General features: G+C 45.0%; 1 protein-coding gene across 1 annotated transcript in view; it reads right to left on the bottom strand.

The window, feature by feature from the left end:
- Positions 1-1,985: 1,985 nt before the first annotated feature.
- LOC138681220 (scavenger receptor cysteine-rich type 1 protein M130-like) overlaps positions 1,986-13,230 on the bottom strand; it is a 159,845-nt gene continuing 148,600 nt past the window's right edge. The window contains exon 10 of the mRNA XM_069768589.1: positions 1,986-2,122. Within this exon, the coding sequence (XP_069624690.1) occupies positions 1,986-2,122 (137 nt within the window). The remainder of the gene's footprint in view (positions 2,123-13,230) is intronic.

Below are 13,230 nucleotides of genomic sequence, written 5' to 3'. Positions count from 1 at the left end.
CTATGGCCCACTGAGTGAGAGATAACGCACACAGGAGTCAGGAGTGGCACACAAGCCCAGAGGCCAATATTTATCTCCCACTGATTGATTTATTGATTTTCTCAGGTAGAATTTAGAACCCAAATCAACCAAAAAAATAAATAGGCTTTCTATGGCTCATTATCTGAGAGAGAGAGATGGCACGCTTAGGACTGGCACACAAGCCCAAAGGCCAATATTAATCTCCCTTTTTTTTTTTTTTTTTCAGGGAAAATTTATAAACCCAATAAAAAAAATAATAAATAGGCTTTCTATGGCCCACTATCTGAGAGAGAGAGATGGCACGCTTAGGACTGGCACACAAGCCCAGAGGCCAATATTGATCTCCCTTTTTTTTTCAGGGAGAATTTATAAAACCAAAAAAAAAAAAATAAATAGGCTTTCTATGGCCCACTATTTGTGAGAGAGATGGCACGCTTAGGACTGGCACACAAGCCCAAAGGCCAATATTAATCTCCCACTGATTGATTTATTGATTTTTTCAGGTAGAATTTAGAACCAAAATAAAGCAAAAAAAAAAAATAGGCTTTCTATGGCCCACTGAGTGAGTGATGATGCACACAGGAGTCAGGAGTGGCACACAAGCCCTGAGGCCAATATTTTTCTCCCACTGATTGATGTAGTGATTTTTTCAGGTAGATTTTGGAACCCAAATCAAGCAAAAAAATAAATATGCTTTCTATGGCCCACTGACTGAGAGATGGCACACACAGGAGTCAGGAGTGGCACACAAGCCCTGAGGCCAATATTTTTCTCCCACTGATTGATGTAGTGATTTTTTCAGGTAGATTTTAGAACCCAAATCAAGCAAAAAAATAAATAGGCTTTCTATGGCCCACTGAGTGAGAGATGGCACAGACAGGGATGGCACTCTAGCAGAAATGCCAATCTTAATCTCCCACAAAAAAAAAAAAAAAAAAAAATGGAACTGTCCTTCAATTACTATCTCCCTGCAGTAATCTCAGCCAGGTATGGCAGGCAGCAATAAGGAGTGGACTGATGCACAAATTAAATAAAAAGTGTGGACAAACAAACAAGATAGCTGTGCAGAAAGGAAGGAACAAGAGGATTTGTGCTTTGAAAAAAGCAGTTGGTTTGCACAGCGGCGTACACACAGCAATGCAGCTATCAGGGAGCCTTCTAGGGCAGCCCAATGAGCTACAGCGCTGAGAAAAAAAAAATGTAGCTTCCACTATCCCTGCACACCGAAGGTGGTGTTGGACAGTGCAAATCGCTACAGCACAAGCGGTTTGGTGGTTAATGGACAGCAACCTCTCCCTAAGCTCAGATCAGCAGCAGTAAGATGGCGGTCGGCGGGAACGCCCCTTTATAGCCCCTGTGACGCCGCAGACAGCAAGCCAATCACTGCAATGCCCTTCTCTAAGATGGTGGGGACCAGGACCTATGTCATCACGCTGCCCACACTCTGCGTTTACCTTCATTGGCTGAGAAATGGCGCTTTTTGCGTCATTGAAACACGACTTTGGCGCGAAAGTCGCGTACCGCATGGCCGACCCCGCACAGGGGTCGGATCGGGTTTCATGAAACCCGACTTTGCCAAAAGTCGGCGACTTTTGAAAATGAACAACCCGTTTCGCTCAACCCTAGTTATAAGTATTCAGACCCATTGCTCAGCCACTCATGGTTATGTCACATGCTGTCCATTTCCTTGTGATCCTCCTTGAGATGGTTCTACTCCTTCATGGGAGTCCAGCTATATTTAATTAAACTGATAGGACTTTATTTGGAAAGGCACATTCCTGTCTATATAAGATGAAAGCCTCTCCTCAGTACAAGACATAGAGTTTCCTAAAAAACACATTAAGGACGCCCAGACTATGAGAGATAAGATTCCTTTTTGGTGATAATTCTAAGCGGTATGTGTGGAGAAAACCAGGCACTGCTCATCACCTGCCCAATACAATCTCAACATGGTGGTGGCAGCATCATGCTATGGAGGTGTTTTTCAGCTGCAGGGACTGGTTTACATTGAAGGAAACATGAATGCTGCCAACTACAGACATATCCTGGATGACACCCTCTTCCAGAGTGCTCTGGACTTCAGACTTGGCCAAAGGTTCACCTTCCAACAAGACAATGACCATAATCATACAGATAAAATGACAAAGGAGTAGCTTCAGAACAACTCTTAGACCATTCTTTACTGGCCCAGCCAGAGCCCTGATCTAAACCTAATTCAGCACCTCTGGAGAGACCTGTAAATGGCTGTCCACCAACGTTCACCATCCAACTTGATGGAACTGGTGAGGATCTGCAAGGTAGAATGGCAGAGAATCCCCAAATTTAGGTGTGAAAAACATGTTGCATCATTCCCAAGAAGACTCATGGCTGTACTAGCTCAAAAGGGTGATTCTACTTAATACTGAGCAAAGGGTCTGAAAACTTATAACCATGTGATATTTCAGTTTTTCTTTTTTAATAAATTTCTACAAATTTACTACATTTATGTTTTTTTTCACTCAAGGTGGGGTTCAGAGTGTCCATTAATAAGAAACAAATGAACTCTTTTGAATTTACCAAATGGCTGTAATGAAATAGAGATTGAAAAATTTAAAGGGGTATGAATACCTTGCGTTCCCATTTTATTTTTACATCATTCCTCATGCGGTATAAGTTATAAGACAACTTTATTCTTCGGGTCAGTGTGATTACAGCAATGCCAGATTTATATCAGGTTCTTATGTTTGGCTACTTTCACATATAAAAAGGTGCTTTTTTTTGCAATATAAAGTTTTAGCAGCCCCATATTTTGACAGCTATAATATGTCTATATATTTGCAGACAGAGTCATGTGAGAGTTTGTTTTTTGTGGGACAAATTGACATTTTTTGCCACGTAACATTTTTTTTTTTAAATTATGCCTGAGTTTCTGTGTAGGGGTCTCTGCCCTCTGTCCCTCTCCCCCAGCAGAGATGCCAGTGTACTCACCACCATGGCCCCCATCTTGCTCTGTCTCCTCCTTCTGTGTCTGTAGCTGCCCAGGGTGTGCACACCACATGCAGGTCCCTGGTTACTGTGCTAAGTGTTCCTGAGCATGCACACTTCCTCTCTCTTAAAGGGGCTGTGCACATCTTCCTAAAGTGTCCCCAACCAATGGCTGGAGGACGCTTCCTATTTAAGGCACCTACTCCAGCATGGAGATTCCTGTGCAACATTGTAAGTTTCTTCCTAAACACTCTTATGAGTTCTCTGGTCCCAGTGATCATATTCCTATATGCCTGCCTGTCTATCAGCCGTGCCCACCTGCCTGTTTATCAGCCATGCCAGTGGTCATCTATACATCAGCCGGTCCAGTCTTAATCTGTGATTCACGTTTTCCCATAGTGTCTGCCTGCATCTACTATTCCTTCCTTTGGGCCGTCCCAGCTACCTGTCACCAGTTGGTCTGCTGCCATCGTCCCAAGGTCAATCCTGGAATTGCACCCGTCCCACCTCTTTGGTCTCTCCTCGGATCACAGTTTTGTCAGCTGCCATGTATTCAAGGTCGGATTCAGTGAGTCACCTAGTTACGCAACTACAGGCTTTCCCTGGTCCATGGCACATTGGTTGCACCACCCAGCCTGTTACACTGTGCACAGGCCATCGAATCTTCTGTTTCCCAGGCCTCTCCTTTCATAGACTTGTACCTGGAAGTCTTCTGCCAGAAGAAGCAGCAGGATAAAATGCTCTCGGACTGTAATCACCCATTGACAACACCGACGGTACCCACAACTACTCCAGCTGTGACCACCTTGACCGTGACCGAAAAGCCTGCCAGCTGTGTAGCCAGTACAGTACCCTGTCTGTCTGCACCCCCATGCTATGGGAAAGATGATTCTTTATGTTGGGGTTTATTAATTAAGCACGCTGCACTTCGAACTTGAGGCTCATCAGTTTGTTTCTGACTGGGTAAAAATGGATTTCATCATGTCCCATTTCTCTGGTGAAGCTATGGCTTGGCTCAATCTCCTATGGAAGAGAGGTGACCCCCTTGTATCAAATTCCCAGTCCTTCTTAGAGGCCTTCAGGAAGGTTTTTGATGACCCTAAACGTGCATCCTCAGCGGCCTCTTCTCTGCTCTGTCTGCATCAGGGAAATTTCACTGTGGGCAAGTATGCTGTACGTTTCTGCACACTCATCTGAACTTGCCTGGAATAATGAAGTTCAGGTGGCCACCTTCTGGGAGGGCCTTTCTGGGTGCATCAAAGATGAGCTGGCCAATCGCAACATATCCTCCTGAGTGGATGACCTGTGTCTCTGGCTACACGGATTGACATCAGTTTCCAGGAGTGCTCCAGGGAGGAGACTCATGAAAGAAGTCCCTGATGCCTGGCATCTACCTTCCAAAGTCCAGTCTTACAGCAAACATCAGCTTCGGCAACCTCCCCAGAGTCTATGCAAGTGGAGAAAGTGACGATGGCCATGTATCATGAGGAGGCTCGTCGTACCAAGGGTAGGCGCTTCTATTGTGGCAGTTTCGAGTATGTCATCCACTCCTGTCCTGATATAATCAGCAGAAAGAAAAGTATCACTCCAGTTATGCACACCACGTATAAAAAATGAAAACATAATGTAGGAAAAAACACAAGATTTTATTGACACACAACATAATAAAACATACTTAAAAACAGAAAGGCAAGGCCCTGTCCATAACACTCAGTAAATACAGAGTACAATAATATATATAACCCAAAATAAGCCTACTGATAACCAATGCTATAAGCCTGCCTGTACCCTAGGACTAGATGCAGACCATACGTGGCCAGCTCACAGGATAAACTAACCAACCCAGGCGGATGTATACAAAATCCTAAGTGGCCAGTAAACACCCAAATAGTGCATTTAGCCCGAACGGCTCATGGGACAAAAATATCTACCCTAAGCCAGTAAGGCAACAGGATCCCAAAATAACAGTGGGAGAAAAAAAAAAAAAAAAGGCACTGGAACCGCCAGGAAAAACCTCAGAGCACTAGAAGAAGGGGTTACTCAAGTGGTGACCAGAGTGGAGTCCGTGGGCAGCCAGGCAAGCAAGCAGGACAGGGACCAGAGCAGCCCCACGCGTATCGCCCTTCAAGAGAGGGCTTCGTCAGGGGAAGTACCAACATGTGTCCCAAACCCTGTATAAATACCATCCCAATAAATTAGAACAAACGGCCCACCTGTGACTGAGCAAAGAAGCTGCAAATGTGCAGAAAGTCCTGAAATGAAAGTGCCAGCCAAAATGCAGCCGGAGCTAGCTGAGATAAGGAGCCAGTCCCACGTCCAGCCGGGCGGGGAAGAGAAGGCGCCGCTGTCAGAGTGAGCGAAGAAAGCCACACCCACACAGCAAGCTGAAGGAGAGCCAAAAACACAGGCGCAAAAGCACCAAAAGCCCAGCTGTGAAGCAACAGCTGGAACAAAGAATCCTGGCAACAGGAAAGCCCATAGTTATAAAGATATATGTATATGCACAGACACGGGATAGAGGTATTAAGAAAATATATGTTATAATAAGGATGGTAGAGATCCTAAACAGGAACCGGGGAGCCTACAAAAGTGTGCCCAGCCAAGGGGTGATCAGTCCCAAGGCAAAATATCCATATATGCATGTATAAATATGCATACAAATGTATACACATACATATACATACAGAAGAAGGAGCTAGATGGAGGTGCAATTATGCACCAGAGGCCCTAGTTATAGATGTAAACAGCGGAACGCTAACCTAAGAAAAAATAATAAAAATAAATAACAAACCCAAGAGAAACTAAGAAAAAATAATAAATAAGAAAAAATAAATAAAGAAAAATAAAGAAAAAAATAAAAATAAATAAATAAAAAATAAATATAAAAAAAAAAATATATATATATATATATATATATATATATATAAAATAAAATAAATAAAAATAAATAAAAAATAATCAAGAAACTGAAAAATAGAAAGGCGTACCGAATGCCCAAAATGGACAAGAAACATGAACACACAGCAATCAACCCCCGGGGGACAACCTCACAGGCATGCAATTTTAATAAACAAACACGCCAAGAAACAGCCACCAACCAAATCCAACCCATACAATTGTATTGTAAACACGTCTGCAGCATAAATAATGTCATTATAAGCACCATCTTTATTGAATAAATATACAGCAAAATACATGTATATACTACACACAGGCTAGTATGGGAAGGAAACGTAAGGACGACTGAAAAGATAATAACAGCCATGCCAGAACAGAGGAATCAAATGTACCGGTAGAATACACCGAAATCTATCTTATGCATAAAGGACAACCCCAAAAGAGAGTAGGGGCAGGAACTATGCCCAATGGGCTAGGGAAGAGAAAAGAACAGCCAAAAGAAGCTGATCAGCCCCAACCATATGCCCAAACCGGCTAACAAGATGAAAGCCAGCATAAGTGAAGAACTACCTGGATGTCCCATGAGCCAGAGGAATCCCTATATAATGTGTCAAACATGCATCATGTCCTGATGCCCCATGAGCCAAAAATACCTGTACACAGTATGTAGTGCAGCAAATGGAGGCTAAACCCTATCCTGATACCATCTAGTACATATATTTTAATAAGAACACCGAAGGGTGTAAATAAAAACCCAATGAACTACCACTAGAGTAGCCCACTCCATCAGCAGATGTAAAGTGCAGTGCAAATAAATAAAGGCCATCATGTTGCTATACAAATCCAACCGCAAACACAGTAAGGCGCCGATCGTAATATAGATGAATCCTCAAAAAAGTCCAATTAGAACGTAGAGAGTCCACTTTAAATTGGAGGAAAAAGTGATTCCCAATAGGCGGAGTATACACGAGGTCCATCAGGGACGACTCTAGAGAAGGAAGAGGAATCCAGACCCATCCAGTCCAAAGAGGCACCAAACCATGAGATAACCAACCAGACAGATCTCATCCCAGGAAGCCCGTAAAAAGGAGTTCTTCATTGAGACCTGTTGGGGTAACAGAAGACAGATTGAAAATCCAACGGGATTCACGGCGTAACAAGGATGGCTTGAGTGGGCCCCCCTATTAGAGACAAGGACATGCTCCAGGCCAACCACCTTGGTATTGGTAACCCTGCCCGCATGATGAGCAAGAAAGTGGGCCGCCACAGGGGTGAGAACTTTACCCTTGGATGCATCATTGGAAGCCAGATTAATGGTGGAGAAGTGCTTCTGCACTCTCCGTCGCAATTCCTGCGACGTTTGACCCACATATATAAGCTGACACGGGCAAATAAGGGCGTAGATAACGCACGTAGTCCTACAGTTTATGTATGAAAGAAGTCTGTGCCGACTACCATTCTGGGGATGAACAAAAAAGTCTCTTGTGGTCCCCATATGCGGGCAAATGCTGCAACCACCACAGGCAAACGAACCTCGGAGTTTAATGCCCCGATTGATACTCACAGTCCGTCTCCTATAGTGGCTCCTAGATAGTATATCCCTAAAATTAGGGGCCCTTCTAGCTACCAATAGGGGTTGTGCACTGACCACATCAGCAGTTTGAAGGTCCGTCGTCAGAATGTCCCAATGCCTGCGCAAAATCGCCTTAAGGCCACCCCAGTTATTATTATAGCCCGTGATAAACCTAGGTTTATCATCACGTACCTTGTTAGACGCAAGCAATAGGGAATCCTGAGTATGGAGTCCTGAGAGAGCGGGAAACTCCAAATCCTAGGATCTGTTGGAGAGGCTATTCTTGGCAACAACTATGACAGTAGCTGTTACCTGTAGCGACATCTGTTTTGTTGAATTAACCTACCTGGACTCTGGTTCTGCAGGTATTTTCATCCAATAGGCCTCTGTGGAGAGATATAACATCCTGGTCCAAAGTCTACAGGATCCGTTGGTGGTTTAATCTTTGGATAGACGACCCCTCTCTGAGGCCACCTTTCTGCTACTGAAACAGTGGAACTTTGGGTAGGAATGCTGCACTTTGAAGAGATTCCTCTTTATATGCTGTCCAGTCTGTCTCACTCTCTGCTTTTAGGTCTGCAATGGTTGCAATAACAAATCCAGAGAAGTACTGCACTGGAGTCAAGTCTGTCAAGAGAGTTTTCTTATTCCCATTTGTCCTGCCCGACCTTCGACTTCTCCCTTTAATTTGCCTGGTTAACCTGTGCAGATGTCTTTGACAAAAAGTAGGGTGAGACTTTGCCACCTCATAGGCTGTATGACAGTTTGATTGATCTGCCGCCTGGCGCATCCCCTCCAGGAGGCCAAATCTATCCCCAGTCACAGGCTGAGACTCATGCCATGTCAGAATATATAGAAGAGAACATTGCCAGGGGATTTAACCTAAAATCTTCCTCCCCAGCAAGAGTTGGTACTTCTTTGTGAAGAAGGATGGTTCACTGCAACCCTGCATTGAATACAGAGGTCCCAACCAAATCTAGAATACCATATTTTTCACTTTATAAGGCTCGCCGGATTATAAGACACACCCCAAATTTTGAGGAGAAAAATAGGAAAAAAACTTTTCTTTTAATAAAATGGTGGTGCTTCTTATAATCCATGCATCTTATCGCTTACCGGGGGAGGTGACTGCGGTGAAGCTGGGTTTCAGGGTTGCTTCTGGAGGAGGAAGGAGTGGAACATTGCTGTAGGACGCAGGCTGGGATGAGGGGGTGTTCTGATATGCGGCGTGCCGCTGCAGGTATCCAATGCTGCCGCTGTGCTCTGTCCCCGGTGTTGCATGGTGTTGCTGTCACCTCGCTCTGTCCCTGGTGCTGCTGAGTGCTGCTGCCGCACTCTGTCCCTGGTGCTGCCGAATGTTGCTGTCACCACGCTCTGTCCCTGGTGCTGCCGAGTGCTGCTGCCACCATGCTCTGTCCCTGGTGCTGCTGCCACGCTTTGTCCCCTGGTTCTTGCCGCCACCATCGCTCTCTGTCCTGTGCTGTGTGTGGGGCGCTGCCATTCCATCCATGCTTTCCTGTGCGTGTGCAGTGGATTCCTTCTGGGAAATTGGCCGCTGGGAGGCGATACATGTGCAGAAGGAGATCTCGGCACTGAAATCTCAGGAGATGAGAATTTCAGCACTGGATGGAATGGGAGAGCCCCCCACGCAGCACGGGATAGAGTGCGGCGGCGACAAGCACTGGGGGACAGAGCGCGGCAGCAGCACCCGGCAGTACCAGGGACAGAGGGCGGCAGCTCAGATAAGGTATATCCGCATTGTAAGATGCTACCCCATTTTCCCAAAAAAATTTTGGGGAAAAAAGTGCCTTGCGCAGGCGTGTACTATGGAGGACAGAGAATGAACTTCAATCCAATATTGCAGCCAGCATGCAGCCAGCGGGTAAGGAAAGGGTGAATCAAACACCCCAAAACCCCGCCCCTATGGCTGAAGAATGTTCCCTCCAAATTCAGGTCACAGAGTCCCTTTAAGCAGCTTCTCTGGGGTAACTTGTCTAAGCTGGCGAACCATGCAGGACAGAAGAATACAGCTCTCCTCATTTCCCATCACTCTTGGTGGCTGACCCTGCGCAATGATTTCATCCCTGCCTGTCCCTCATGTGCACAAAATAAGACTCCAAAGCAGCTTTTAACTGATCAGTTGCTTCCCTTGTCTGAGCCATCTGCTCCCTGGCAGCACATTGCTAAGGATTTCATCACAAATCTGCCAGTATCAGACAGGAGTACAGTCATCTGGCTGGTCGTGGATCATTTCTCCAACATGACTTGATTCACTCCGTTACGCAGCTTTCCATCTGCATCAGTGCTAGCAAAATAATTTACTCTGTATATTTTCTCCCTTTAATGCTCCATATTGTCTCAGATGGAGGCATCCCATTTTACCTCTTGTTTCCCGGAGGGCCACCTGTAAGTTACTGAATTTTACCATCGATTTCTCATCATCCTATCATCTTCAGTCCAATGGCCAGGTGGAGCCGGTCAATCAGATCCTGATTAATTTCCTTGTTAGTGCTCACCACAGTGACTGGGCTGAACTCCTGCCTAGGGCCGAATACTCATGCAATAACCTTTTAAGCGAGTCTTCTGCCTAATCTCCATTTTTTGTGGTTTATGGTCAACATCCCAAAATCCTGCTTCCTGTGTCTACCCCCTCTGATATTCCTGCTGCTGATTCCCTTGTCAAGATTTTTTTTTAGATTTGGGGGGACACCAAGTTATCCTTATTGAATCCTCTGAGTGGATGAAAAAACATGCTGACAAGAGATGTCTGGCCTCTGTTTCATCCTGGAGATAAGGTCTGGCTGTCGTCTAAAGGTACCGTCACACTTAGCGACGCTGCAGCGATACCGACAACGATCCGGATCTGTCTGTGTGAGCACAGCGGCCGGAAAGCAGAGCGGTGTCGTCACCGCTCTGCTTTCCGGCTGACCGACGCTCACAGCCAGTACAGGAGGAGAGCAGAGCACAGCGCTGGAGGACAGACGGCTGTAGGTAAGTATGTACTGTTTGTTTTTTTTACTTTTAGGATGGTAACCAGGGTAAACATCGGGTTACTAAGCGCGGCCCTGCGCTTAGTTACCCGATGTTTACCCTGGTTACCAGTGAAGACATCGCTGAATCGGTGTCACACACGCCGATTCAGCGATGTCTGCGGGGAGTCCAGCGACCAAATAAAGTTCTGGACTTTCTTCCCCGACCAGCGACAGCACAGCAGGGGCCTGATCGTTGCTGCCTGTCACACTGGACGATATCGCTAGCGAGGACGCTGCAACGTCACGGATCGCTAGCGATATCGTCTAGTGTGACGGTACCTTAAGTACGTATGTCCATTTGAAGATATCTTAATACAAATTGGGTCCTTCATCGGTCTCTTTGAGATGTTGAAACAAATTAATCCAGTAGTCTACAAATTAAAACTCCCGATCTCCTTACGAATCCCCAATTCCTTCCAAGTCTCTATTCTCAAACCTATCATCCTCAGTTCTTTCTTTAAGGATCCTGGTAGCACTCCTGCTCTAGTCAGCACTGAAAACATTTTTGAGGTCGAGAACATTCTGACCACCAAAAGAGTTAGAGGAAAGACCTTTTGTCTTGTGGATTAGAAGGGGTTCGGTCCTGAGGAGAAGTCATGGGAGCCGAGGAGCAACATCCATTTCCCTCCACTCCTGGAGATATTAATTACATGCTTGAAAAAGAGGGGGCATAAAGGGGGGTACTGTAGCTCTGATGTCTCTGCCTGTGCCCCCTCTCTTGGCAGAGACACAGTGTGCTCACCACTACAGCCCCGTCCTGCTCTGCTGCCTTTTTCCGGGTCTGTAGCTGCCACACGCAGGTCCCCAGCCACTGTGCTTATGGCACACACACTTCACCACGTGTGCATCTACCTAAAGTGTCCCCAGCCAATGGCTGGACGACACTTAGCATTTAAGGCACTTCTTCCAGCATGGAGGTGCCTCTGCATTGTTGTAAGTCTGTTTGTAAACACTTAGTTAGTTCTCTGGTCCCAGTGCTCGTATTCCTGTATGCCTGCCTATCTATCAGCCGTGTCCACCTGCCTGTCTATCAGCCATGCCTGTCTGTCTATGAGCCATGCCAGTGCTCATCTGTACATCAACTGGTCCACTCTGCACCTGACAGTTCTCTAATGTTCCTCAGCCGGTCTAGTCCGCACATGTAAGTGCTCTTGTGTTCATCTGCTGGTACAGTCTGCACCTGCTTTCCATGGTCCACGCTACAGTGGTTCCACCACCCAGCCCGTTACATAAACCATGATGGGCATAGCATGTCATGCTGTGGAAACTGACTCCCGCTCAAGGCATGCTATGTCCATCATTAGTCATAAAGCGGTTAATGGACATACCAGTGCTTGGACTACATAGCCTCGAGCATTTGTCAAGAATACCTTTTCTAAATTCAATACTAGATTTATAAGAAGATGACCTCAGAAGAGAACCCCTGTGGCCATGATAGTAAATGATCCCTGTCTATCTTCCATTCTGTAACTAAGAGTGCCACCATCTGGAAAGCACAGAAAGGACATAACACAAAAGGAACTACATAGTAACATAGTAACATAGTTAGTAAGGCCGAAAAAAGACATTTGTCCATCCAGTTCAGCCTATATTCCATCTTAGTAAATCCCCAGATCTACCTCCTCCTTTTATTTTTGAGGACCAGTGTAAACATAAAAAATGTTACTACTTATTATGATTATGAACAATTAGTTGCATATGAAAATGCAGTTACACAAAAAAAGAGGTGCATACATACATTTTATATAAAAATGTATAAATATATTTATAAAAAATGAATTTAAACATAATATAACTAAAATATTACTAGGGAATCCCATTAAAAAAAATAGTTTCTGAAAAAAAAATTACAGTTAGGGCCAGAAATATTTGGACAGTGACACAAGTTTTGTTATTTTAGCTGTTTACAAAAACATGTTCAGAAATACAATTATATATATAATATGGGCTGAAAGTGCACACTCCCAGCTGCAATATGATAGTTTCCACATCCAAATCGGAGAAAGGGTTTAGAAATCATAGCTCTGTAATGCATAGCGTCCTCTTTTTCAAGGGACCAAAAGTAATTGGACAATGGACTCTAAGGGCTGCAATTAACTCTGAAGGCGTCTCCCTCGTTAACCTGTAATCAATGAAGTAGTTAAAAGGTCAGGGGTGGATTCCAGGTGTGTGGTTTTGCATTTGGAAGCTGTTGCTGTGAGCAGACAACATGCGGTCAAAGGAACTCTCAATTGAGGTGAAGCAGAACATCCTGAGGCTGAAAAAAAAAAAAATCCATCAGAGAGATAGCAGACATGCTTGGAGTAGCAAAATCAACAGTTGGGTACATTCCGAGAAAAAAGGAGTTGACTGGTGAGCTTGGGAACTCAAAAAGGCCTGGGCGTCCACGGATGACAACAGTGGTGGATGATCGCCGCATACTTAATTTGGTGAAGAAGAACCCGTTCACAACATCAACTGAAGATCAGAACACTCTCAGTGAAGTAGGTGTATCTGTCTCTAAGTCAACAGTAAAGAGAAGACTCCATGACAGTAAATACAAAGGGTTCACATCTAGATGCAAACCATTCATCAATACCAAAAATAGACAGGCCAGAGTTAAATTTGCAGAAAAACACCTCAAGAAGCCAGCTCAGTTCTGGAAAAGTATTCTATGGACAGATGAGACAAAGATCAACCTGTACCAGAATGATGGGAAGAAAAAAGTTTGGAGAAGAAAGGGAACGGCACATGATCCAAGGC

This window comes from Ranitomeya imitator, chromosome 1 (genome assembly GCF_032444005.1).
Source record: "Ranitomeya imitator isolate aRanImi1 chromosome 1, aRanImi1.pri, whole genome shotgun sequence".
NCBI classification, from domain to species: Eukaryota; Metazoa; Chordata; class Amphibia; order Anura; family Dendrobatidae; genus Ranitomeya; species Ranitomeya imitator.
This window is presented reverse-complemented; position numbering and strand designations above follow the sequence as displayed.